Source organism: Balaenoptera acutorostrata, chromosome 9, assembly GCF_949987535.1.
Source record: "Balaenoptera acutorostrata chromosome 9, mBalAcu1.1, whole genome shotgun sequence".
Classification (NCBI taxonomy): Eukaryota; Metazoa; Chordata; class Mammalia; order Artiodactyla; family Balaenopteridae; genus Balaenoptera; species Balaenoptera acutorostrata.
In genome coordinates, this window is record NC_080072.1 from 4,860,319 (window position 1) to 4,888,125 (window position 27,807).

Consider the following 27,807-nt stretch of genomic DNA (forward strand, 5'->3'; position numbering starts at 1 on the left):
AACCGAATCGAAGGAAAGAATGAACCCCGGCTATGGAGCGAGACAAGGAACACGACTCCTGGCCTGTCACCCTGGTGCAAAAGCAGTGGACAATGGACAAACGAAGGGACGTAGCTCTGTCCCAGGAAAACCACCTGTAAACACAGGTGTTGGGCCAGAGCTGGCACGTGGGAGGTAGCCGACCCTGAAGCTGAAAAATGACTAAATCCATCTGCCTGGAGTGAAGGTGCTCGAGTTTTCCGGGGGTTCAGCTTGTAAACAGAACCAGAGACTCAAAGCCAGGATTTAGAAAGGCCAGTAGGTGACCTTAGGGGGTTGAGAAGTGAGGAGACAGCACATACTAACATCTATGAAGTGTTTACAGTAAGGCAAGAACTATTCTATGTGCTTTAAGTCCATGAACTTGTGGCTGTGGTTTCCCCATCGGACAGAAAAAGCAGCTGAGACAAAAAGAAGCTCTCCATCCTGGGTGGGTGGGGCGGCCTGTGAGTGAATGCCAGCCCCGGTCCGGAGCCCATGGCTCTGAGCGCTCAGCGGGGCCTGCGGCGTCCGGGGGCCCAGGGGTGTGTGCCCAGACTAGCACAGGGGGACGTGGTGACTAGCTGGCTCTGGGGGATTGATAACAACCAGGGGGACACTTGCTTATGCAAACAGACGGAGGAGGGAAAAGGAGCAGCTGTGACACAGCATCACATTCTGAACACCACTATGGAACACCTGAGAAATTTCACCTCCACAGTTACCTCCTGGGGCCGGATGCCAAAACCCCAGGCTGGGGAGGTGTCGTACACGGAGGACAGACACAGCACGAGCTCGCAGCAGATCCCCTGAGCAAAGTACACGGAGCCCCTGCGCGGTGGGCTCTGGCTGCTCCCGCCGTCTGGGCAGGACAAGCCCCCGAGCCCGCGGACAGCAGGCTCTTCCCTGGGCGCAGCCGCTCAGTCTCCCCGGTGCAGGATCTGGCACACGCAGCACGAGAGCTGGTGTCAGGAAGCCCGACCCATCAAACACCAATGGTGGTTCTCTCATAAGGCCCCACACCCTGTCTAGTTATTAAAGCCCAAGCAAGGTACAAGAGAAGACTTCTAGAAACAAAGAATCAGGCTTTATTTTGTTGTCGTTTTTTAATACAGGTATGGTGTCGTAGACATCTGTTAGTCTCGCATTCAGTACGGCCAACCCACAGAAATGAAAGTAGAAACTCAGTGAGCTTGTGCTCGCTCCTGCCCCCGGGGCTGGCACCCTCCCACCCCCAACAGCCTTTGTGCTGCCCTCCCGTGCCCCCTCCCTGCCACACCAGTCGAGTCGAGCAGAACAAAACACCCCCCCAAGGAGAAACCCTGAGTGCCCTTTCATCAGCAGTGGGTGGGATGAAATAAGACACCGTGTTTACCTTGGGTGGGATGGAGAAGCCAAGCAAATCCAGACGGAACAGGGGCAGCGCGTGCACCCCTGGAGCCAGGCCGGTGCCCGCAAAGCTCTCTACCAGGCGAGACGAGAGCGCGCCGTCCTTCCACAGTCCCCGAGGTCCGGGTCGCACCAGTCAGCGTCCTTGAGACAAGCGAAGGGCGCCCTGTCCTCTGGCAGTGCTAGAGTCCTGGGGAGAGCACCCGAGGGCAGTGTCTTCTGGGAGGAGCTCCCAACAGAAAGGGTCCCTGAGGAGGCGCGCGAAGGCCAGGCACAGCAGCCCTGCCGTCTGTCCCAGGGGCACGGCCGACTCCACTGTCCTTGAGGGCTAGGCCTGCCTCGGGAAACCTCATGAAGGGTTTCCACACCATTTACAATGGAAAAGTAAATCAGAAATAAGGCATTAGACATTTGATTTTTTTATTTCCATATGCAATGTAATGTTTAGGCACGCTGCTTGGGATGCTATTTCTAAAAAAATCGTTGGCCATTTTTCAGAATATCCTTTTGGTTTTAAATACTGGTCAGGAAAAACAAATGATGTAAAAATACGTGAATAATTTTCTATTACAGAAATGAAAAACTGATTTGCATCTAAAAGTGCAGGAGGTGAAGTAATTTAACCCTTTCACCAGACAATATGGCAATATACAATATATTGCTTCAGCTGTTTGAGAAGGCTGTGATGTATTTTTATACTGACATAGAAAATTATAAATTACATTGAATTAGTATCCATAATCACTATATATGTACACAAACCAGTTCTTAAAAAAAAATACACTGGTTTAGAATTTACGAGTGAAAACCTCACAAGGTACAGTAAAACAATTAACATGCTTAGGTGCCGGATTTTGATTTCTAGTTTAAAAATACTAGCCTGTAAAATGAACGCACTCTAATTCCATTAGCAGCACGAGCATTTTTCCACTGACTTGCCTAATATGATTTAGGTATGTTAGATACGCAGATTGCTCTGAAACTTTCATTGGTGTTGCTTGTTAACAAGGTAAATTTTGGTGAATGGGTTAAAAGGCAGATGAACAACCAAAACAAAACAAAAAACAAAAACAAAAAAAACCCAAACCACAAGCCATGTACACTCCAAATATTCTAGTGTTTCACCTGTAGGGATAATCAGTTCAAGCAAACAAGACTTTAACAGAACATATGGCTTTACAATAACATCAATTTATCAACTAAGTTGTAGCAATAAATACTTAATCTCTACCAATAGACTTACATTTTTTGATCCGCTTTAAACAATACAGAAAACAGTTACCAATCAAAAACTGGTTATAAAAAGAACACCAAGAATTTCTTATTCAAAATCACTTTTGTAAGTTAGAACAACCAAAATAACACTTAGAGGGCATCTCATTCCTACAACTCCTCGCCAACCTGGAAGAAAAATGAATTCAGAACTTTGTACAAGGTGAAAAATGTATGAAAACTGCCTAATACTTTGGTCACACTAATAATTGTCAAATAGTTATGTTTCAAATACAATAGATCTGTGTATTCACTTTTATAAAACTATTCTTACAGCCATTTTAACTATAGTATTACTACTATTATTACATGGGTGGCAAGATCTTATTTCACAGGCTACCCATTATTTAGAACAATACAATATAAACATACGCAAAAATTCTTGGTATTTGTCAATGTGCAATATTTGTACACTTCTGGGTTTCTCTGTACAACGTCTTAGACTCTAGAATATAAAGGTTGCTGGTCCTGATCCCTTGCAGAGTGCGTGCAGCAGCGGTGGCTTGGCGGGCCCCCGACGCAGCCCCGGACCCCGCACGGTGGCGCCTGCGGTCCCCGGTCAGCAGCAGCAGCAGCAGCAGCGGCGGCGGCAGCGGCGGCGGAGCTCGCTCATCATACGGGGCCGTTAACCGCCGCATCGCCCGGCATGCTCGACTGCTCAGTCCTGCGGGGTGAGACCAACTCCGTGTAGCTCCCCGAGGGTGGGGAGCGTTTATTCGAATATTGTCTGCGCAGCGCCTAGCACAAAGCCTGCACTCAGCAGTTACTTCATGAAATGCTTCTTAAATGAATTTTCCTAAAGCTCCAGAAAATCTAACTGAACTGCTCTAAGCTTCAGCTCCGGCGAACTAAGCACGTAGCAAGGGCTGCAGAGGAGCGGGGGCTCCGTGAGGCCCACCGCGCCTCAGCCCCTCAGAAGCACAGGGACAGACTGGTCAGTGGTCCCCGAACCTTCAGGAGCTGTTTGCTCATCCCTCCTTCAAAACAGCTTTTTCTCTGTTCTGTACATTGCAATCCACATAAAATTTCACTTGATAAAAATAGGATTTTGCTACTGGGGGGTGGGGTGGGGGGGGACAAAAGTTTGTAAAAGGACCAACCTTGAGAACAAAGGTGTGCACTTTAACAAACGTGCTCCCCCGAAGCAAACATCAGGGGTGACGCTGCAGGGGGTGGGGGTGGGGGGAGAGGGGGATACGAAAGGAACAAAGTGGTGACAGGGTACCCAGGACCTTCCTGCCGAACTACAATGTGACCTACATCTTATGAACGAGACTTAGGAAAAGATGTTTAGGGCTGAAATTGGGAAGCACAAGTACTCTTGAACCGGCACTCCAACTTTACAGAGTGCTTCAGACCCCTGCTAATCCTAACAGAGACCCATGAAGTCAGCTCCACTCACACAGCAGACTCTCCCTACATTCCATGGTGTCTCAATATATCACAGACACAGGCACTTGCATTCTGGAACCAGACATAACCGGGCACATGCCCTGCCTTCGCCACTTACAAGCCGTGTCTTAACCTCTCTCATCTCAGTTTTCTCCCCCTGTAAAACAACCCCCCCAAAGAAATGAGTATACAACGTATGCAAGGTACCTGTTTGCACACTGCTGGCACAGATACCGTACATACTTGATAAATACTGAAAAATAAAATTTTGTGGCAATGAAAAGCTTTACGTGCAATAGTGCACATCTGTCAACCTCAAAATTAATATTTGGCTGTGACAGGAACGATCTCGGTAAGATTGCATACAGTAAGTCCCAAATGGCTATCTTCATCGTCAACAGTACCGTAAATTGCTTTTAGAATGCAAATGTGACACATCAGAAAACCTACCTCTGTCCCCAAGACAGCAGCTCAGATGCCCGACTGCCCTACCTAAAGTGGGACTCCTATTCCTTCATCCAGCTTTATTTACTCTTCATGTCCCTATACATTATCTGTGGTGTCTGTTTTGCTACTGTTTTATCACGAGGCCTAAACCAGTGCCTGCTGCACTCATATGTGTTGGACGGAGGAAGGACAGGCAGACAAGTGATGGCCCCTCTTCTCCCACTGGCTCTCCCCACCTTTTTCCTCCACTGCCTGAGTCCTGCAGATTGGGAGAGGCAGGGCTCCTCATCCCAGATGTTTCTCTGCATGAAGAGCAAGTGGGTCCCCCGAGGCAAACACTTCTGCACTCCGGAGCCCAGGAGCCGATCCCACAGGCAGGCTGTATCACTCATGCCAGAGAAACCAAGAACACGCTCCAGGAGCAACGACTCCAAAGTGGGCCAGGCTAGATACCTTGTAGGCGGCTCTCCATACAAAGGAAATTTACAGGGAGACACTAGGGAGGTGACAAGGACTGCTTAGGTTATTACACCTACAGAGGACCTCTGAAAAAACCATACCAAACCCCAGGCAAGAGAGTGACTTGCCCAAACCCTCAGATGCACAGCTGGGGCTGACTCCCCTGCAGCCGGAGTGCCGTCCCGTCTCCTCCTCCCAGAGCCACCACTAGAGCCAGCATGCACAAGCAGTTCTTATAATTAATTTGTTTTATACACACACACAAGTTTTTAATTACAAAAGCAAACCCCTCATCCCAGCTGTAATTTCCATGAGAGAAACAAAAGCAGGGTTTGCTACACTATGAACATACAGGTTTACTGACCAGTGAACAGAGAGTGCCCCCTGCTGGTTCCCACTGGTTACACTGCCCCTAAAATGCCTAGATTTGGGGACGTCAGCTGAGAGGGAAAGTACTTCTCGTCAATGGCTTTAAAAGTTACTTTATTCCTTATGGAAGGAATATACAAAGTTGGATATATTTAATCAAAACAGTTCAGTCTGCGCAGCGCTGAGCGAAGGTCCTTGTGGTCCAAGGGCAAGTCCTCAACTTCCCACGCAAACTCTGGAGCAACAGGAGGCCGCCCTCGCCCTGCCTGTGGGGCTGCACACAGCCCAGGGTGGCCCTTGGGGGCTGGGGCTCTGGCTGGGCCTGTCCCTCCAGACCACGGGCTCAGTCTAGGCAAAAGGTGACTAGACAGATAACGTCACATTTCAAATCCCCTGGCTCTAGTGGTGGGATTTTCACACTTCATCCGGACAAGATAAATATTTCGCAAAAACAAAACCAAAGAGGGACTCATCTGAGAGTTGACAGTATTTAGCCACACATATGAAAGGCTCTCCAGGAAAGCCCTCCCGGGTGTCACATGGACACATCTGTGGGAACCGGGCACTAGGGAGCTGCTCGTGTGTGCCTGGCAGCTGGGTGACTATGGCGCTGAGGGAACCCAATCCTGGAAGGGCTCAGTATCAGCCTCAACCTGGTGCCTCATCAAGAAAAAAAAAGGGGGGTGGGTGGGTGGGGTTATGCCAGCATGAGAGACGCCTCCAGCCCAAATAATTTCTCAAAGAGCCAGTGATGTTACTGAATCTCCAAAAACCAGTTAGTTTTCAGCTTCTGCAGTAGGAGATGAACTGTTACGTCTACGTTCTCAGCTCAGTCACCCTGATTACCATACGGAACTGAGAAAATGCTTCTGTGCAAGTCACTGAACACCTGAGGACAACTGTTAACGACCCCCCACCGCCATACCAACCTCCCTCCCAGCTCCCAGGAGACAAAGCCAGAGCAGGGCCTAGGCAGGACGGCCGGAAGCAGGTAGTTACCTCTGCTCTGGGCTGCTGGGGGGCCGGGGGGCTGCAGACTTCCCCTCTGCCGTCTCCAGGCTCTCCTCCGCGTCTTTACAAGCAGCATCTTGAGAGGTAGACAGTTTTCCTTCCTCACTGCAGTGAAGAGCACGACACGCAGCATTAGATGCCTGACGCGGCAGCACCGGGTGGAGGAGGAGGGCGCATGCAGATGGCTCTGGAAGTCATGGCGGCCATGGATCCGAGCCCCGGGGCTGAGCATGCTCGGGGGGGATCACAGGGACCACAGGCACGACTGGGACACCACGGAAGGGGAGGGTCACACACAAGTGGGGGCTGAAAGAGGGACGATGTAGTGCAGCTGGTGTCTGGTAAAGAATGGTCCCACGTCACTGTACATACCGGTAGGATTTCAACACTCTGAAGCCAAGTGTGCAAAACAGAAAAAGAAATGTACAAGAGTTTCAGAATACTCCTATAAATGAGGTATTTGGGGGAATAATATGTCCACGACTGCACATAAGCAGAACTGCAGACTCGGTGAAGGTGTCAAATGAACCTGTTTGAAGGAATGAGTCTTTAGTTAAAGACTTCTGCCTTCAGGGCCAAGCCCCCCATCAGCTTGCTGGCTGGTGTCACGCGAGCAGGAGGCCGTGCAGCCTGAGCCAGGACGCACTTCTGCAGCTGTCTTCTGACAGTGCGTGAGAAGGACAAACCACGAAGGGAAAGAGAGCCAGGAACAGTGGCCAGAAAGGTAAAAACTGGTCCTGAGGGGACAGAGAGAGGGCTTGGGGAAACGAAACATGAAAGGATGATTTTCCCCTTAGATTGCTCTTGCAGAGAAAGACAAGGAGCAAATGCTGTCAACTGTCTGTGGGCTGGGAATTTAGACTTCTGCCTATTTTGTGTCTGGCATTCCCATCTTGACACAATCCAAGACGGCACTAAATTGAGCTTTTAAGGGCAGCTAAAGGTTCCCTTTGGGACAGTCCATCATTCTTAGTGTGGGGTCCTGTCCCAGATTTGCTTATGAAAAACCTCACTTAAGGATGACTTCTCGGTGGCTTTCAGACGGGTCTGGCAATTTACAAGGAGGAAAGTGAACGGAAGTCTAGTTCATTCCTCCTCCTAATTGATCCCCATTCTCCACTCCCTGCCCACCAAAGCAACTATCCTGATGTGTTCAGTACATGTTACTTTCATTCTCGTACGTGTGTGCTGAGACACGTCACTGGCCTGGAATCGCACACCCCCTCCACTTATCTCTGCACCAGCATAGTCTGCAGGGCCGTCCTTTCCTGCTGCCTGTGGCACAGCATCCCACGGCGCACACCTCCCGTTCTACCGCGTTCTCACGGCGACCAGTGCCTCTGTGCACACGGCTGCAATGCTGCCACTGCCTGCTGGGGCCCCGCTGGACCCGCTGGGACACTTCTCAGGGCTCTACACGCAGGACTGGAAAATGCTGGCCATCCTTCCAGCCAGCATGCCCACCAGCAGGGCGACAGGGTTCCTGTAGCCCCAGAGCCCACCAATACTCAGCATTTCCCACCTTTCCAATTCCTGCCAGTCTAGTAAGAGGTATCTGATAATGAATGAGTCTTGAGTATCTCTTCTTAGTTTTGCCCCTTTGGGTTTCCTTGTCTGTAAACTGCCTAATGATATTTTTTGCCCATTTTCTGATTTGGGTTTTCTACATCTTTTCCTTACTGGTTTGAATATTCAATGTTAATTTCTGACTGATTTAGAGCTGTAAGCTTTTCCCCCCTCAATGTGCCATCTGCCTCTTAATTTTGTCTACAACACTATATTAACCAGAAATTCTTAAATTTGATGTAATCCAATTCTATTCTTTGCATGAGCTTTATGCTTTTGGAGGTTGCTTTGTTCTGTTTTGAAAAAGAAGTCCTTTTCTGTCCACAGATCAGGATACACTGCATTTTCTTCTAACTACCATGAGACTCTGGCCACATCACGTAACTCCAGTATCTCATTTTCACCATCTGGAAAGTGGGATGACAGCCATGGTACTTATCTTAGAGGGTCCGTGAAAGAAAGAAACGAGTTAACACGTGAGAAATACCGGGCACAGCGCCGGGCACACAGGAGGCGCTGCACGTGTGCTCTCACCCTTCGTGCTCAGGCTTCACTGGTTCCCTTGGAGTGAGCCCGCCTCCACCACCTGCTACACCATCCACCTTGGGACTGAGCTCTCTCTCACCACAGTGGCCCCTTTAACTATCTGTGTGCTAATATCACACTGTTTTAAGTATTTTGACTTTGCAGCATGACCAGTACTGTCAGGGTAAGTCTCTTATTTAACCTTTCTATGGCTCTCTAAGCAATTTGGGAAACTTTTTATTCCACATGAATTTTAGAATATGTTTATCAAGCGTCTTAAAATTCCAACTGAAATTGTGACTGGGACTGCACTAAACTTACAGATTAATCTGGTGATGGTGGGTGTCTCTGCCGCACTGAGCTGTCCCATCTCGTTGTGATGGCCTTCACTTGTCCAGATCTTCTTCTGTGGCTTCTTTTATTAGCACTTTCGAGTTTTCTCTATAGATATCTGGGTTAAGATAATTCCTAAATAATTTATAGTTGGATGTATTTTGTGACTGGCACTTTCCTTTTTATTATATATACAACCTAGTTGCTTATGACTGATGTAGAGAAAGGCTACTGATTTTTTAAATTGCTCTCTTGACTGGCAGCTTTGCTGAAATCTTACAAGTCTGCTACTGACCTAGTTGTAGTTGATCATTATCACCTTCAAATAATCAGTTTCATCACCTCCCATCTCATCTTTACCTATACCTCTATTTATTCTTCCTTTCTTCTTAACACTCCCCAGGACTGCCTATACGGTGGCAGTGACAATGGGCATCCCTATTTGCTCCTTCCATTAAAGTTAATGCACCTAAAATTTCTTCGTTAAGTATACTTTTTGGTGTAGTATTTTGGTATTTAGCTTTTACCAAGTTAAGGAAATTCACTTCTCTTCCTGCTTTGCTCAGTGTTTTAATCATATATAGCTTTTTAATCATATATAGCTTTTTTCAAAAGCTTCATCAAAAACATCAAATGACTTTCGTTCACTCTATTAATACGCAGTGAATTACACTGACAGATTTCCTGATGCCGAACCATCCTTGCAGTCCAGGGATAAACTCTGACTGATCATTATGAATCATTTTTAGTATACTGTCAGGTTCAGTTAGCAAATATTTTATATAGGATGTTTCCATTTAGTTTGCTTGTAAGTGACATAAGCTGATCATTTCCCGTAATTATCCTTATCTGGTTTTGGAATTAAGATTTCACTGCCTCATAAAAAGATCCAGGCAGCTTTTGCACTTTTTCTATTTTCTGTAACAATTTAGATAGGAATTAATAGATTAACACGCATGAAGGGACCTCCCTGGCGTTCAGGTGGTTAAGACTCTGCGCTCCCACTGCAGGGGGCACGGGTTCCATCCCTGTTTGGGGAACTAAGATCCTGCACGCCTCATGGCACAGCCAAAACAAACAAAGAAACAAAAATGCGTGGAACAGCACTGAATCATTACTGTCACTGACACGAGGCTGAGGTTGACCCGTCAGTCTGCTCCTTGCTTTCCTCCACCAATAATGGCTTGTTTGTATCCTTTGTCAACTTAAAAAAGTTATTAGATTGTGTCTCTTCCTTTGATATTAGGTTCTTCCTATATCCTGCTACTGCATGTTTCTTTGCTGGTTATGGCTTGTCTTTTCATTTTATTGTGTCTTTTGGAATACTAGAAATTAAATAAAGTCAAATTTATTAATCTTTCCCCTTATGGTTTGGCTTTTTTATGGTTAAGAAACCCTTTACCATAAAGTTGTAAGATACTCTCTTATGCTGTCTTCTGAAAGTTGTAGTTTTGCCTTTCATACTTATGTTGAGAGATTTAATTTTATTTTTCTCCAACATTGGATAATCACTATTAGTCCCTTCCTTCCTCACCAGCTTATGTCACCCTAACACGTAAGTGTAGGGGGTCTGTCTGTCTGTTTGTACAACTCTGTGCCTAGGTCACACGCATCACCTCAATAATAGTAAGTGTTGCTACCTAATACAGTGAAGGCCCCTCACTTTACTCTCTTTAACATGACCTTGGCTATTCTTGGCTCCCCTTGGTCTTCTCTGGGAATCTCACAATCTGCTTCTCCCTTTCATAAAAACTCCATTGGGATTTTGATGAGAAGTACGTTCATTTTACAGATTAATTTGTTAAGAAATGCCAAAGATATCGTCCCATTAGCAAACATGGTATATCTCCCTATTTGTTTAGGCCTTTGTTTTTTTCAGTCTTAGTTATAGACAAGGTTTAACTTTTCATTTAAAAAGGGGGAGGGACACATCTAAGACATCTTGTGTTGGCTTATAAGGTGCAATTGATTTGTGGGTGCATCCAGTAAGCTTGTTAAACTTTCCTCATAATTGTAATATTTACCTATAGATTCCACTGGAATTTTTTTTAAATTAATTAATTTATTTAATATTTATTTTTGGCTATGTTGGGTCTTTGTTTCTGTGCGAGGGGTTTCTCCAGTTGCGGCGAGCGGGGGCCACTCCTCATCGCGGTGCACCGGCCTCTCACTATCGCGGCCTCTCTTGTTGCGGAGCACAGGCTCCAGACGCGCAGGCTCAGTAGTTGTGGCTCACGGGCTTAGTTGCTCCGTGGCATGTGGGATCTTCCCAGACTAGGGCTCGAACCCGTGTACCCTGCATTGGCAGGCAGATTCTTAACCACTGCGCCACCAGGGAAGCCCTGGAATTTTTTATGTAGAAAATCATAACCTACGAACAAACAATAACCATTTTATCTCTTTCAAATCTGTCTTTATTTATGCTGCGTGCGCTAAGACCAGCAGCACAGTGCTGAAGAGAAGCAGTCACTGCAGGGTTCACTGTCTGGGTCATGTCTTTGAAGGGACTATTTCTTCAAAATAATGCTTCACCGTTAAGAATAAAGTCTGCTGTAGACTTTCAGTAGACACTTTTATCAGTAGCTATTTTCTATTCCTAGGTTGCTAAATAGTCACAAACAACTTTAATTTTTATCAAATGCTTTTCTGTCTATCTACCGAAGGTCCAAAGGGTTTTTATCCTTTTATCTGTGAATTACCTTCAATAATCTTTACAATGTTATAACATCCTTACATTCATGCGATACATCCTTGGTCATGACTTAAAAACACATTGCTGGATTTGGTTTGCTGGCTTTTAACTTTAAAGTGTTCTACATATAGACCCACACATGAAAGTAGCCTACAATTATTTTTTCTTTCATGCTTGCTTGACTTCATGAGTTGGGAAGCATTACTTCTCGTGATCTGAAAGGGTCTGTGTAAGATGGAGACCAGAGCTCTAAGCACTGGTTTAGTTGCAGTCTGTAGGTTTTGATAGAACTTTTTCATTACTCTTTCAGCTTTAAGTTTTTCATTTTCATTATGATTCCTTGTTGGCCCATGAGTTTAGAAGTGAGGCTAATTTCCAAATATGTTTTTTTAAAGCTATCATTTTGCTACTGAATTCTGCTGGCTGCATTATGTCTGGAGAAAATGATCTGTATAGTACCAAACCTTTGGCTTAGATGGTCCAAGCTTTGCAGCCTGCCTGTATCCAGTGCAATTCCTATCATGGCTAGAGATTGTCAGTTTTTTATACTCATGTAGTTTGAATCCATCAGTGTTCTGAATCTACAGTCTTCTAAACACTATTAAAACGGGAGGGGTGGGACTTCCCTGGTGGTCCAGTGGTAAAGAATCCTCCTTACAATGCAGGGGACGCAGATTCAATCCCTGGTCAGGGAACTAAGATCCCACATGCTGCGGGGCAACTAAGCCCGCGTATCACAACTACTGAGCTTGCGCACCTCAACTAGAGCCCGCGTGCCGTAAACCACAGAGCCCGCGTGCCACAACTAGAGAGAGAAAACCCGCACGTCACAACTAGAGAGAGAAAACCCACACGCCACAACTAGAGAGGAGCCCGCGTGCCTCAATGAAGACTCAACGCAGCCATAAACAAGTAAATAAATAATCTTTAAAGAAAACGGGGGGGGGGGGGGGGAGGAACACTTAATGACCCAAACTCCATCTCTTTGTTAAGATTCAATGAATTTAACGGAGATATTAGAAAGAGGTCAGGCTCATGTCTGAACCCACATTTGAATCAAATTAAAGCTGTTAATATCTGCGGTCTCTCTCCCCTCCGCCTCCCCCTCCAAAAACCTGAAGCTGCCAGCACACTGTAGCCCTGGTTACCTTTTGAAGACCGCGGTTTCTGTCTTGGCATCCACAGTGAGGCTCAGAGTTTCCTTCACGCCGCCATTCATCACTGTCTCAGTTACCTTGTCTGTATTTTCTGCATCCTCCTCTCCATCAGAGCTGGCTTCCATGGCCACACTGCCTGGCGCTGAAAAGAACACACAGCTGAACATCACGAACACCTGTGCAGACCCAGCCACCCAACGTTACCTCTACTGCTTGAAGAAGAAGAAAAGTGACATGATCTGCCTGTTGCTGCCTCTTGGCGATGCCCACAGGAGAGAAGCTGCATGGGTTCCCCGCAGCGTAGGACCGGTGAGTCCCCCCCAGTCTCCCCAGCTACCCGCACACCCAACTTTCTCCCAGCCAACTCTCCTGCCCCTCACGTTCTCCAGTTCCCAGCGCAGGACAGACGGGTGGTTGTATATTCTACAACCACAACCCACCAGAACCCAGTTCATGGTTTATCCATGTACCCTTCTCATTCATCCTTCTCCTCTCACTTGTCCCACACTTGGGTCCTATTCTTTTCCTTTTTTAAAGTTACCTTTTTGTGGTTCCCAGTGGATTATTTCTTTGTTCTATAAGAGGGAGCCATGTGGTATACTGGTTATGAGTGTAGGCTCTGAAGTCAGACTTCCTGAATTCACACCCAGCCTGACCACCTTACCACTTACCAACCTCAGAGCCCGGGGCAAAGCACCCAACCTGCGCCTGAGTTTTCTTATCCACAAAATGGGGGTATATGAAGCCACCTGTAGAACCGCTGAGGGATAAATTAGGTCATCTATATAGAATGTTTACAAAATACTGATTTCTGGGTTTATTAATTTCCTGCCCCTTGGTTCCTGTGCCCTCTACCTGTATCCTCATTTCCTTTTCTAAGGACTGACTTCTCTGTTTCCTCCACATACTATCCATGACCACTCCTCGCCCCCTTTACTAACCTCCGCGCTCTCCCCCCACCTCCCACGCCCCTCATCAGGTTGAAAATAGTTCAGGGCCTATGCAACGAACAAGTGCATGTTTTGAAAAAGACAGCCACTGGATACCCTTGACCATTTCATCTATTCACAAAGGTGGGAAGAAAATAAACCACCACAGAGCCTGAAATGTGCCCAGACATACACATATGCACCAAGAAAGCAAACTCCAAGGGACGAAAGAACTGGGTGCAAGATGGGCTTGGCGCACACATGACTAGTTCTGGTTTTATTCACCCTGGGTGCTGTAAGCTAGGCCATTCATCCTTTCTGGGCCTGTTTCCTTTCCTGTCTTGAGGGAATCGAGTGACTGGTAACTTAGATCCCTTACTGTTCTAGGATCAGCATGCTGTGGTTCTGGCAAACATACACAACTTCTTTTCCTCAATAGCCCTGAGCACATCAGACCCACCATCTCATTTTCCTGGGTCCTTGGAGCCCCTGAACTTTTAAAAAACCTGCTCTGTGGACAAAGACAACTTTTCCGATCTAGAACACTCAGCATAAAGTTACCGTGCGAACAACCACCACAGGAGCGGCCCACAGGCCGGGCCCCGGCGCTCTGCACCCACCTTCCGGCTGCACTGCCAGGGCAGCTGCACTGGGCGCCAGAGGGCCCACTGGCTCCGTGCTGGTCTCCATTTCCACTGGAGAACTGCTCCTTAAAGAGTCTTTTGTACTTTTAGAAGAGAGAAAATTCAGAGGTTAGCAGTGGGAAACAGACCTCAGTTATCATTATTCCCAAAAAACCTTTGAACATCAGTTCCAATTCCACTGAGGAGACACAGTTGGTTATAGACTCCAATGAATGACACACAGATCTAAGCATGGACGGCGGCCTGGAGTAGCAGATGAGTGTGGGTGGGCCGATATTCTGCTAAATCAGCAGGGCAGTCACACAGGGACTTCTCAGGGGTTTCTAGACAGTTTCAAAATGCCCCCAGCCCCTCATGGTCACATAATCCCCAGGCTCCCAGGGCTGGGACAGCAGTGCATACGCTGTACGATATGAACTGTATCTACAGTGCCATTTTTACAAAAATCCTTATCGCCTCAAGCCAAACTGCCTAGAGCGCCTGGCCCTCTTAATGATATTTAATGAGAAAACATAGCCTGTGCACAAGGGCTTGTAAAGGGAAGCGAGACGCTTCAACAACATTCTCAAGTAACCAGAAAAGCAAGAGCTGGAAACTTGATTGTCCTGCACTGGAAGAGTCAGTGAAATAATTCATCATATCCGGGAGATATTTTCCATAAATCTCACTTTTACCTCTGAATAATGGCTCACTGCTATTGTTAGAGATGCTGTAAAGCCTCCTCTTTGGTTTGTCTGTAATGGTAAATGCTAGTTCATAACAGTTTGTCTTATCTTTTCCATTACCAGTGACTGTTTAAAAACATCACTGGTTAGGATGGGGAAAGCAACAAAATCTTTCAAATGGGGTGGTGGAGATTGATTGTTTTTCAGTAGATGAAATAAAACAACGTTAATCAAATCAAAGTAAGTCTAACAAGACATGAAATCCATGGTTAATACTCAAATGCTGACAATATTATTCAGGAAAACTACAAAATGATAGGTTGCTGTTACTGAGAATTACAATTAACAAGATTGACAGCCATACCTGTCACACCCCTTAATTTACAGCACTAGACCAGCTACAAGCGAAATACAAGTTCACATTATCTATTAAATTCAAGATATATTCTGCATTCTTCTATAATATTCCACACTGAGGTGTCTGCCAGGAATTCTTTGGCTTCACCTCGTTCCCAAGCCTGTCCTGACACCTTCATCAGCACTGTGCTGACTGACTTCCTGGCCATATCTCCCCAGCCTACTTTGTTATGATCTACTCCTTTCCCAGTTCATCCTGGATGAAAGGAGGAGGAGGAGGACTGTTTTTCTTGTAACTCATAGCTGTGTCAGTATCTCCCCCTGTTGATGTTCAATCTTGTTTAAGGCACTATATTCAACTTGGAAGAAAATCAAGGTGACAAACAGTGTCAACAACACCCATGGCATCCTCGGTTCTCGTGTGGAAAGCTTTAGAGAGCTGGCGCACACGCTCACCTCAGGGAAGATGCGAACTCGGAAAAAGAAGCCCAGCCTGTCTCCTTAGTCGGCACTGGCTCCTCTGTGCTCCAGACGTCAGAACCCACAGAGTCTAAGGGAGCACCGTGCGTTGTCTCCATGGGGACATCAAAGCTGGCAGACCAGCTGGGTGCTAAAAAGAGGGGAAGCGTTTCATTTTGAGAACACCTCAGCTGTTTACTATAACACAAGTATTTTTCAAAAACAGGTACAATGATGAAAAGCCCGCAGTTGTGGGCCAAGGGCACTCTAATACACCGTGGGTAGAAGCGGACATGGTACAGCCACTGGGAGGGCAATTTGGAGACATCTACCCTATTATAAAACTGTGTGTTCCCTTTGATCCCTTGGCAATTCCTCTCTACGATTTTTTTCCAATAGAGATTATCACACAAGAAGACAAAGCCACACATAAAAGAACACGTCGATGTTAATTTCTTAATTTTGACAAATGTACCAAGGTTATATTAACATCGGGAGGAAGATGGGTGAAGGGTATACAGCCACTCCCTGACAATCTTTGCAACCTTTCTGTAAATCTAAAATTATTCCAAAATAAATAGTTAATTTTTTTTTTAAAGAAAAGCATGCTGGCTATTCAACTGCAGTAAACTGGAAACAACCTTAATGCTTCCCAGTCCACGCCCGGCCACGCTCCACACACATGCCTTCCACGGCCGCCCTGCAGTCTACTACCGTTAGCACAAACAGCAGCAAGGCTTCCTGTGACATAATAAGGAATATGTGTTTGGTCTCTGCCCACCCACCCCCCAAACCCTTGGAACCTCTGAAGTGACAGACGGGTGCTGATGAGATGACTGGCGGCTGGGGGCTCCTGGACGGCCTCAGGGTGGGGGCCGGCGAGGGGCAACCAGGTGGCGAGAGGGTTGGAACTTTCAGACCTACCCCACCACTCCTCCCCCAACCTTCCGGAAGGGCAGAGGGGCTGGAAGTCAAGTTAATCACTAACGATCAATGATTTAATCGACCGTGCCCCCGTAACGAGGTCCCCATGAGAACCCACCGGCCGGACTTCAGAGCGTCCGGGCTGGCGACGGGGGGGGCGCACATCACAGACTCCACGGGGACAGAAGCGCCTGTGCTCGGGGCACTTCTGGACCTGGTCCTATTTACGTCTTCATCTGGCTGTCCATTTGTATCCTTTAAAATATCCTTTGTAATAAACTGGTAATAGTAGGTAAAGTGCTTCTCTGAATTCTGTGAGCGGTTCTAGCAAATAATCAAACCCAAAGAGGTCACGGGAACTCCCTATTTATAGCCAGTTGGTCAGAAGTACCGGTCGGGACGGGGCAGCTATCCTGTGGGACTGAGCCCTTAACCTGTGCGGTCTGACTCTAAGCCCAGGTAGTCAGTGCCTGAACTGAGCTGTACAGGACGCTCAGCTGGTGTGGAGAAATGGTCTGTGTGGGAAACTCACACATTTGGTGTCAGAAGTGCAGTTTTGAGAGTAGAGAGGAGTTTTTTTCTTGCTGACCTTCTAGGTCCTGCAGGCACAGGAGTGCGTTCAGAGGTGGGAGCGGCGGGACTGCAGGGGCGCTGCTCCCTGTCTGTGCTGCTCCTCTCATGCTGCAGTTTGGGTCCAACCTGCCGGTCTCTGTTTAAAGGTCGACACCTGAGATGTGTCCCTTCAGATGAAATCAGGTCTGTTTGTTTGCTCTCATCGCACACCATGCTTTCCCTCACAGTACTCAATGCTGAATCCCCAAATCCTTGCTGGGACAAGCTGGGTGTGGGGACCACTGTTCTTTATCAGGGATGTTTTCTATCACAATTTGGAAGCTCCATGCTGTAAGCAAGGAATGCTAGACTAGGGAATCTGCTAGCTATTTGGGGATTCTCCTCGAGACAAATGACCGAGAAGTACCTGTGTACAAGAGAAGTGTACCAATTTTACAGATACACCACCTTACTGTGACTCTGGGCAAGTTATTTAACTCCCCTTAGCCTGGGTTTCCTCATTTGTTCAATTTGGATAAGACCATCTACTTAGTCCTGAGGGTTAAATGAGGGCCTGCACTGCACTCTGTGTGTGTGCAGCTGGGCTCCAATGGCACCGAGAAGGGATGATACCTCAATGTCTGAAAGCCTCACCTGCAACCTTAGAAGGGTCAACCTGACAGGCATGTTTGCCTGCCACCATATGCAAAGTTCTAGACTCATTCCATCCAAGTCAAAGTTCCACTTCATAACTAAATTAGGCTACACAAAAATGACTTTCCTGTTGTTATCATTCTGGGATATTCTTTCCCAGATTAGCTCCCCAGAATTAGTCTAACATTAAAAACTCAACAGTCCCAAAAACCACTGAAAGAAGCCACAGAGATTGCTGGGGATGGCGGAGGCTCTCAAAGTCAGGGGGCTGAGGCAGCTCAGAGCCCTAGGAGAGGAGCATGCCCCCACTCCCCGGCCCCACCTCGACCTCTGTGGGCCTGTCAGTGCAAAGGAAGCCCTTCCCAAGGAGCAGAGTCAGAAGGGCTGAGGCCTGTAAGGCCGCACGCCATCGAGGGAGGGTGAATGGGACCTTCATCCGAGATGCTCCCCCTCCGTCTCTCCCTGTCCCCACACCCAGCTCCAGCGTCACCGTGACAGTGGCAGTGAGTCATACCAAGTGTGTGGTCTCTCTCCAAGTCACATATCACCCACCCAGTGACCTCAAAGAACCACAGACTCTGAAATATTACTCAGCCTTAAAAAAGAAGAAAATCCTGCCATACGCTCCAACATGGATGACCCTGGAGGGCATCATGCTAAGGGAAATACACCAGTCACAGAAGGACAAATACTCTGTGATTCCACTTCGATGAGGTCTCTAGAGGAGTCAAATTCACAGAGACAGAAGATAGAATGGTGGCTGCCAGGGGCTGGGGCAGGGGGAATGGGGAGTGGTTGTTTAATGGGTACAGCTTCAGCCTTGCAAGACAAAAAAGTTCTAGAGGATCTACTGCACAATAATGTGAATATACTTAACACTACTGAACCGTACACATGAACACACACACATTCTAGAGCTAAAAGATCAGGGCCTCCAGCCTGTCCCTTTCTCCCTGCCGCCTGGCCCCTGTCCTGATCAGCCCTCGCCATTTCTCACATGTAATGGTGAGTCTCTTACTGGTTTTCCTGTCTCCACTGTGCACTTTCTAATCCAGCTCTCACGCTGCTGCCCACAGTGATCATCTCCAAACAGATCAAATACTGTAATTCTTAGTAAAACCCTCAGGAGGATTACAGCCTTCAGGATAAAATTCTCCTTCTGGCCTCTGGCCTCACCTCCACCACCTCACCCTTTTCTTGAGCTATATTAAACAGCTCTGCACCTTCATGTGAATTGCCTTCTGTGCAAACTGACTGATCCCTACTTGTCCTTATTATGCATCCCATTCTCTGGGAGGTCTCTGCAGACGCCTGGGGTGAGCCGGGCCCCCCCTGAGCTCCCCCGGCCCGCCATCCTCATCACACTGGACGGTAAACCTCTCCATTTTGTCAGTAGGCTCTAAGCTCCTGGCACACAGGAGAAACCTGATAAAGGTGTGCTGATTTGAACTGTATCACGTCCTCGTGAAGCAGGTGAGCTGGGAAAGGAGTGAGAGGACACAGGATCTGTACTTCCTCTCTGGCTCTCCGTTTTCGGATCTGTAACATGTGGGATTTGCTGGATTACTGCTAAACTCTGAGGTTACGAGGAGGTTGAACCTGACCTCCAGAGCTGGGTTTCAGCCTCTGGAACTGAGTCATAAAGGCCTTCCTGGATAACAGGAAGCCCTTTCAGCCTTGAGGAAAGCCCCAGTAGCAACCCACATGGCTCTTTCACAAAAAAATTTGTCTGAACTCTTAGAAGTTAACAGTATTTTTAGAAGGCCAGCTAACACAAGTCTTCGTAGCAAGTAGCAAAACATAAATAAGCACTTAGCTGGACAAGTTTTAGGATTACAGGATTCATAAATAAACCGTGAAGAACCCATTTAAAACTGTTAGAGCTTTAAGGTGTTTCCTCTGGTTGAAGTGCACTCCCGATTCTACAGATCAGTCTTTCCTCATCTTTCCAGAATCTACTGTCTTTCCCCTTTTGCTTTGGTACCCAGTCTCTGTAGCCAGAGGATGGACCTACCAGTGTGCTCTGTCCTCTAGCCAGACTCACACAGAGGGTTTCCAAACCGTAAAGAGATGCTCTCCCATCAAAGGTGTAACTTGCTCCTTCCCTTAGGCCCGGTCCTTGAGACTTAAACCTTCAAGGGGACTCAAATGACAACATGTGCTTCAACTTAACTATTCCTTCAGAAGACATCTCAGATACTGTAGGCTATCTCCAACACACAGCGGCTGATACGGAAGAAGAAGGCAACTTACGTTCATTCAGGTCTACCTCCATTTTATCCTCTGTGTTGGCACTACTGGATTCAAACAAGTCTTGTTTTGCTCCATCTTCTTCTTCAGAGTCTGTACTTTCCTCACTGTCTGTACTCCCCGAGCTAAGAAAAAAAGGACCAAAATATTTAATGTTGCCTGTCAGCCACCAACTAAATCCAAAGAATTCAAAAGTCCTCCAACAACAAAAAGATCGTACTGCACTTCACCTGGATCCAATCTGCCCGTCCTTCTGTTAAGACTGATCCTACTCTGGGTCACCAGCTGCTCTACCACTTGGGCTTGCTTGAAGACACAGATCATAATCTAAACAACTGCCTTGTTTGGAGGGTGTGTGGAGGTGTCCCCTGGTGGCGTGAATCTGCATTTCCCTAATGACCAAGGATGCTGAGCTTCTTCTCAAGTGCTCATCTTCTTTTCTCAAGTGTTCTTTTCACATCTTTAGCCTATTTTAAAAATTGGGTTGTCTTTTTTATTACTATAGAGTTACGAGAGTTCTTTATATGCTCTACACAGAAATCCTTTATCAGATATATGATTTGCAAATGTTTTCTCTTAGTGTATGCTTTGTCTTTTCATTCTCTTAATATTAAGTGTCTTTTGAAGAATAGAAGTGTTTAATTTTGATAAAGTTTAACTTATCAAAATTTTCTTTCATGTATAGCACTTTTGGTGTTGTATCTTAGAAATCTTTGCCTAACCCAAGGTCACAAAGATTTTCCAGTATTAAGTTTTCTGGTTTTATGTCTTACATTTAGGCCTAAGAACCATTTTGGGTTAATGTGTATTTACAGTAAGAGGTATGGACTAAGTTCATTTTTTTACATACAGACGTCCAACTGCTCCAGCACTATGTCTTCAAAAGACTATCCTTTTTCCACGGATCTGCTTTTGTACCTCCACCATAAATCAGATGTCTACATATGTATGTAGGTCTACTTATGGGCTCTCTATTCTGTCCCCCTGATCTATTCCCTGTCTTAATTACTGTACGTTGAAGTCAGATAGTGTTAATACTCTAATGCTGTTCTTAATGAAAGTTGTTTTGGTTATAGGTCCTTTGCATTTTCATATGAATTTAAAAATCAACTTGTCAATAGCTACCAAGAAAACCTGTTATGATTTTGTTTGGGATTGCACTGAATCTAGATCAATCTGGGGAGAACTGGCATCTTAACAATATTAAGTCTTCCAATTCTTAAACATTTATCAAGTCTTGATTTCTCTCAGCTGTTCTATAATTTTCAGTGTATGGGCCTTGCACGTCTTTTGTCAGATTTACCTCTATACATTTAATATTTTGATGCTACTATGAATAGTACTGTTTAGTAATTTTAATTCTAATTGTTGGCTGCAGTATGCAGAAATACAATTATATTGATCCAAGATTGTGCAATCTTGCTAAACCCACTTAATTGTTCTAGTAGTCTTTTCATAGATTACAACACATTTTCTACATAGATAGTAACATTGTCTATGAACAAAGGTAATTTTACCTTTTCCTTTCCAATCTAGAAACCATTTATTTCTTTTTCCTGACTTACTGCACTGGCTAGAACCTCCAGCACAATATGGAAAAGCAGTGGTAAGAGCAGATACCCTTGTTTTGTTGCTGATCTTGGGGGGAAGTCATTCAGTCTTTTACCGTGAAGTATGATGCTAACTGTAGGCTGACTGGAGAAGCTTTAAACAAGCTGAAGGAATCCTCTGCTATCTCTTGTTTGCTGAGCATTCCTATCAGGAATAGATGTTGGATTCAGCCACATGCCTTCTGACTGATTTTCAAATGTTAAACCAACTCTGCACTGCTGGAATAAACCTTGCATGGTCATGACGTATCGTTGCATTTATTTGCTAAAATTTTTAAAGGAGTTTCTGTACCTATGTTCATGAGAATAACAGGTCACTTTTCTTTTCATATCATGTAACGCGATGCCAGCTTTTGGTATCAAGTTACAATGATGTGGCCTCATAGGACGAGATGGGTACTATTCCCTCCTTTTCCATTTTCTGGAAGCTTCTGTATAAACTGGTGTAATTTCTTCCTGAAATGTTCGGCAGAATTCACCAAGGAGAAACCACCTGGACCTTGAGTTTTTTTGTGTGTATGTGGGAAGCTTTATATTAAAAATTCAACTTCTTTGATATAGGACAATTCGGGTTATCGTTTTTTGCTTGAGATTTGGTAGTCTGTGTCTTTCAAAGATCTAAGTTGTCAGATTTATTGGCGTAGAGTTGCTCCTAATAATCCTTACTATCCTTTTAGTATCTGTAGAATCTGTAGTGATGTCATCTCTCTTGTTCCTGATATTAATAATGTGTATCTTCTCTTTTTTGCTTGACCATTCTGTCTAGAGGTATATCAGTTTTATTAATCTTCTCAAACAACAACTTTCAGTCATGACTCATTGATTACAATGATTTTCCCTACTGTTTTTCTGTTTTGTATTTCTAGTCATTCCTTTTTCTTTTTTTTTTAAATTTTATTTATTTATTTATTTATGGCTGTGTTGGGTCTTCGTTTCTGTGCGAGGGCTTTCTCTAGTTGTGGCAAGTGGGGGTCACTCTTCATCGCGGCGCACAGGCCTCTCACTATCGCGGCCTCTCTTGTTGCGGAGCACAGGCTCCAGACGCGCAGGCTCAGTAATTGTGGCTCACGGGCCTAGTTGCTCCGCGGCATGTGGGATCTTCCCAGACCAGGGCTCGAACCCGTGTCCCCTCCATTAGCAGGCAGATTCTCAACCACTGCGCCACCAGGGAAGCCCTAGTCATTTCTTAAGGTGGAAGCTGAGGTCACTGATTTGAGATGTTTCTTCTTTTTCAATGTAAGCAGTCAGTGCTAAAAATGATCCTTTAAGTACTGTTGCAGTTGCAAGGTCCAAATCCTGATATATTGTGTTTTCGTTTTCTTTCAATTCACAGTACTGTGCAACTTCCCCTGTAATTTTTTAAATGTTTTTTTTTTGGGTTAAGATTGATTGATTGATTATTTATTTATTTATTTATTTTTATTTTTGGCTGCATCAGGTCTTAGTTGCGGCACACGGGATATTTGCTGAGGTATGCAGGCTCTTTGCTGCGGCGTGTGGGCTTCTCTCTAGCTGTGGTGTGCAGGCTCCAGGGCGCGTGGGCTCTGTAGTTGTGGTGTGCGGGGTTCCAGAGCACGTGGGCTCTGTAGTTTGCAGCAGGCAGGCTCTCTAGCTGAGGTGCACGAGCTCAGTAGTTGTGGCGCGCAGGCTTAGTTGTCCCGCGGCATGTGGGATCTTAGTTTCCTGACCAGGGATCGAACCCACATCCCCTGCATTGTAAAGCAGATTCTTTACCACTGGACCACCAGGGAAGTCCCTCCCCTGTGATTTTTTTTCTTTAACTCATGTGTTATTTGTTTCCACATATTTGGAGATTTTCTAGAGATCTGTTACTGATTTCTAATTTAATTCCATTGGGGTCAGACAGTGTATTTTGTATGACTTGAAACCTTTTTACTGAGACTTGCATTATGGCCCAAATATGATATCTCTTGGTAAATATTTCATGTATACTTGAAAAGAATACACATTCTGCTGTGGAGTTGGGTGTAGTACTTTATAAATGCCCGGTAGGTATTTAAGTGTTCTATATTTTTATGGCCTATTGTTTTATCAATTACTGGGAGAGGAGCATTGAAATATCTGATTATAACTGTGCAATCTGCCTACTTCTCTTCACAGTTCTATCAGTTTTTGCTCTATTTTGAAGCCTTGTTATTAGGTACGTAGACATTTATAATTGGCATTATGTTCTTCTAATAACCCCTTTATGACCTTTCCTTTATCCTTTTCCTTTGAAATCTACTTTAATATATTTTTAAAAATTTTTATTTATTTATTTTTGGCTGTGTTGGGTCTTCGTTTCTGTGCGAGGGCTTTCTCTAGTTGCAGCGAGCGGGGGCCACTCTTCATCGCGGTGTGCGGGCCTCTCACTATCTCGGCCTCTCTTGTTGCGGAGCACAGGCTCCAGACGCGCAGGCTCAGTAGCTGTGGCGCATGGGCCTAGTTGCTCCGCGGCATGTGGGATCCTCCCAGACCAGGGCTCGAACCCGTGTCCCCTGCATTGGCAGGCAGATTCTCAACCACTGCGCCACCAGGGAAGCCCTACTTTAATATTAATATAGACCCCTCTACCTTTAATTTTGACCTGTTTAAATTTTTTTTTTAATTTAAGTTTTTAAATAATTTAAATTATTTCCCATCGGCAGCATAAATCAGGCCTTATTTTTTTTATCCAGTCTGACAAGCTCTGCATTGTAACTGGGGTTTTTGGATAGAGTGAATTTTAAAAATGAGGGGGAGAGGGGAGAAGACTGGGTTGATCCCAGTGGGTATCAAATGACATGACTCTGTCTCCCCAAGTTAAATTAACTTTTAGAAACAACTCTTCCCTTCCCCGGGGAAACTTTCAGTCTTTTGTAAGAAACAACACATAACTCAGCTGCTGCTCTTATTCCTGGTAAGGGAACGTTTTCTCAAAGCACGATATGACTACATTCCTCAGCATCATCTCCCAATGAGAAGAGGCTGTGTCACAACGTTTCATGAACTATGTCTAAACACTTCGAGCATTTTCAAGTAGATTACCTTGATTCGTTCACACTGCAGACAAGTGCAGTGGCACCAACTCACATCAATTTAAAAGGGCATTTCTGATCATGAGAAAAGCACTGATCTCTAGGTCAAGCATATATGTTTGGAGAGGTTACAATGTACGTCTCCTAATAATCATTTGCTTTATGCATTGGATACTGTTACTACTATAACGAACTTTTTTTCACCTTGATCGTCTTTGGGATTCTGGTGTAAATGCAATGTGTTTTTCCTCCCAGATATCTTCCTCATCAGAGCCACCATCATCAAACTGCTGTATTCTTTCCTTACAACATGCTTCAAACAAGGCAATATTTCCCTAAATAAAAATGAGAGAGAGAAAATCAATTTTAAAATCAAGTTATTTTCCGCAAAAGTTACCAGTGTAAATCATCTTCTATATCCTTTTAAAAAAAACTGTGTCTATCACATACACCAAGATAAAATGTAAGCATCTAATGTCAGCTTCTGTGTAAGTAACAACAAAAAGTTCCCCCCAAAAGACTGGCTTCAAAAGAGAAACTGAGACTGTCTACATATACTCACTTTCATCTGGTGAAAGCACCACTTTAATTCTAAGAGTCTCCCTGGCCCACCTACCTAAGATGCAGCCCCAGACCTACCCTAACACAAAAAGCTCTTCTTTTACCGGGCCAGCTAAGCAGTGATGAGTGTCATGGTCCAATCGGTTAGTTTCTAACTTATCACAACAGCAGATAAACCATTGGTCTCTCATGTTAAGTGACATAAAAATCAACATTGTGCCCATTCAAATGACACTAATCCTGTGTCAATCTGCTGATGTGGCTGACTTGGCGTTTCGCCTGCCTGGCGATGAGAGGCTGGCCCTGATCTAGCCCAAGTTTCGCTCCTGGTGACATTCAGCAGATGTAAGAAGCAGCAGGCTGGAGTCAAACAGCAGTCTTTGAAGCTCAATATCTACACTGGCTTTACTAGCCCTGTCACATCTTAAACCAGGGTTGCAAATTCACATGCCCACAGGGGCCAGGCAGGTCATGTGAGTGGCTGCTGAAGTCACAGCAATCTAAGACAAAGTTTCCTAGGGCGCAGGGGTCCCAGTGCACACAGCTCTCGCAGGCAAGCTCTGAGAGAACCCCATTCCCACTTGTCCATCTCACGTATGCCTTGTTGCTCGCGACAGGCCTTAATACTTACACTTTCATTTGTATTGAGAGTAAAGTTGATGTCTGATACCCGATCAAAAGAAACACTGTAAACAAAATATAAGTGCAAGAATAGTTAATTATCTATAGACTCAGAAACAGTATTTGTGAAATTCTCCAAATTAAAATATTTACACTATCATTAAAATCTCTGTAAGTAACAACAAACAAACTCTGCTTACATTAAATGATACCTCCTCCCTTGGTATAAGGAATTTACACAGGATGGGAAGGCTGGAATGGAAGCCTTTTGAGACATAATAAACACACCCTCGAAGCCTTCCTATAAAAGATTTTTAACATCCATGGTAGAAACCATGGTTCCATGGGCCATACTTCATAACCCCAAAAAGGTTATTTGCAAAGAAGAAATAGGTCAGAGCACGAGAAAGGCCACAGAAGCTGTCAGACCCCGAACTTTCTCCAAGTATAGTCAAATTCACACATAAAACACACAGATACCCCTGAAATCTTATGTTATAATATGGCATAGTTAGGAAAAAAGTTGGGAGTAAAAGAATTCAGAGCCTATTAAACAATTTTTGAGTAGGTGGGACTATCTTATAATCCTTAAAAGATCTGTTCTAATCAAACATTATTCCAAATACCCAATACAAATTCTAAAGAGACTATGCATTCCTAACTAGTAACTCTTAATAAATGAGTCCAGACAGGCGAATGCTGAGATGCCACATGGGGGAACCTGCGGGTTCTGGTGTGAGCGCTCCTGGGGTACAGACACAAACACCGAGTCCTTGCTCTTTCTGGATTTAAATGAGCCGATTCTTAGGGCAGCTGACAGCCTTCAACTACTGCTCTACTTACAGTGGAGCCTCCAGGCCCCTGTGCCAACACAGCATGTTGTTTGGCACAATTAGAGTGTGATGGAAAAAGTCTTTTAGCTTCTCACCTGCCATAAACTGCAACTAATGACAAACAACAGCCTCCGCTGGCTGTAGTTCAACCAACTACTGAGCATCTACTGCTAGTGGGGAACCCTGAGAGATGCTGGGTGTTGGCGACCACCATCAGGGAGCCCCCATGAGAGAGAACTCGGCTTGGTGAGCTGTTAACACCCCTCTTGTAAATACTTCATTTATAAATACCTCTCATTTCCCAAGGTCAGATGCTAGAACATTTGTTTTCATTTCTGTGGATGGCCCACACATCTTCTATTCATTAATTCTGCATATTACCAATAATTCCCATTTCTGTGCTCCTCTTTCCCTGACTGCAGAATGAATGAACTTAAGGCCTAGCTCTCGGGGGAAAAAACCCCAACTCTGCCTTCTGGTTAGTCACCTAGAGAAGAGAATACACATGGGGTAGAGCTGCTCAGCCTTAATATGATATCCCATTCACTGTGTTCTGTAAAAGAACCACACCTGCTCAAGCCAAGTAACTAGGTAACTGACACAGGGATTAACAAGTTTAGATGATGTGATCCAGCACTAAAACCTCGAAGAGGAGAACAATGACCTGAGTTCCTACACCTAATACAAACAAGCCTCTGTGAAAGACCAAGGCCTGTCAAGGCCAGGGGCAAGCCTGCTCTGTGGCCGTGACATTCTATTCCTACTTGTTGTCTGTCTGGGTGCTTCAGGCTGATAGGCTGGAACTAAAGGAACACCTGGAGGGCAGGCTCCTCCCAACTCACGAATGCAAAAGGGTTCCAAGAACCCAGGAGAACCAGAACGCCGCACAAAGAGCAGGAGTGGAGGCGACAGTTATGCAAACAGAAGACATACTCACTTGCCAATGTCATCTTGATCTGCAAACTTCTCATCGTTGAAGCCAAACTGGTCAATAAAATTGGACGTCATTTGTTGCATCTGATAATCAGAAAAGGCCTGGCAACCCCAGGACCAGTGACAGTGATATAATGATTCTAATGACATTCTACATACTATTTGCTC

General features: G+C 45.4%; 1 protein-coding gene across 22 annotated transcripts in view; it reads right to left on the minus strand.

Moving 5' to 3' along the window:
- Window positions 1-1,084: 1,084 nt before the first annotated feature.
- The window catches only part of PPP6R3 (protein phosphatase 6 regulatory subunit 3), a 129,944-nt gene continuing 103,221 nt past the window's right edge, over window positions 1,085-27,807 (minus strand). For 12 of the 22 annotated variants that reach the window (XM_057553742.1, XM_057553740.1, XM_057553739.1 and 9 more), the window contains 10 exons: window positions 27,644-27,741; window positions 25,884-25,938; window positions 24,896-25,026; window positions 20,068-20,189; window positions 15,682-15,835; window positions 14,180-14,286; window positions 12,622-12,772; window positions 6,730-6,747; window positions 6,346-6,462; window positions 1,086-3,343 (listed from right to left, as the gene is read on the minus strand). In XM_057553742.1, the coding sequence (XP_057409725.1) occupies window positions 3,292-3,343; window positions 6,346-6,462; window positions 6,730-6,747; window positions 12,622-12,772; window positions 14,180-14,286; window positions 15,682-15,835; window positions 20,068-20,189; window positions 24,896-25,026; window positions 25,884-25,938; window positions 27,644-27,741 (1,005 nt within the window). In that variant the 3' untranslated portion in view covers window positions 1,086-3,291. Of the gene's footprint in view, window positions 3,344-6,345; window positions 6,463-6,729; window positions 6,748-12,621; window positions 12,773-14,179; window positions 14,287-15,681; window positions 15,836-17,087; window positions 17,318-20,067; window positions 20,190-24,895; window positions 25,027-25,883; window positions 25,939-27,643; window positions 27,742-27,807 lie in introns of those variants that run through there. The other 10 variants (XM_057553749.1, XM_057553744.1, XM_057553746.1 and 7 more) reach the window with 8 other exon arrangements.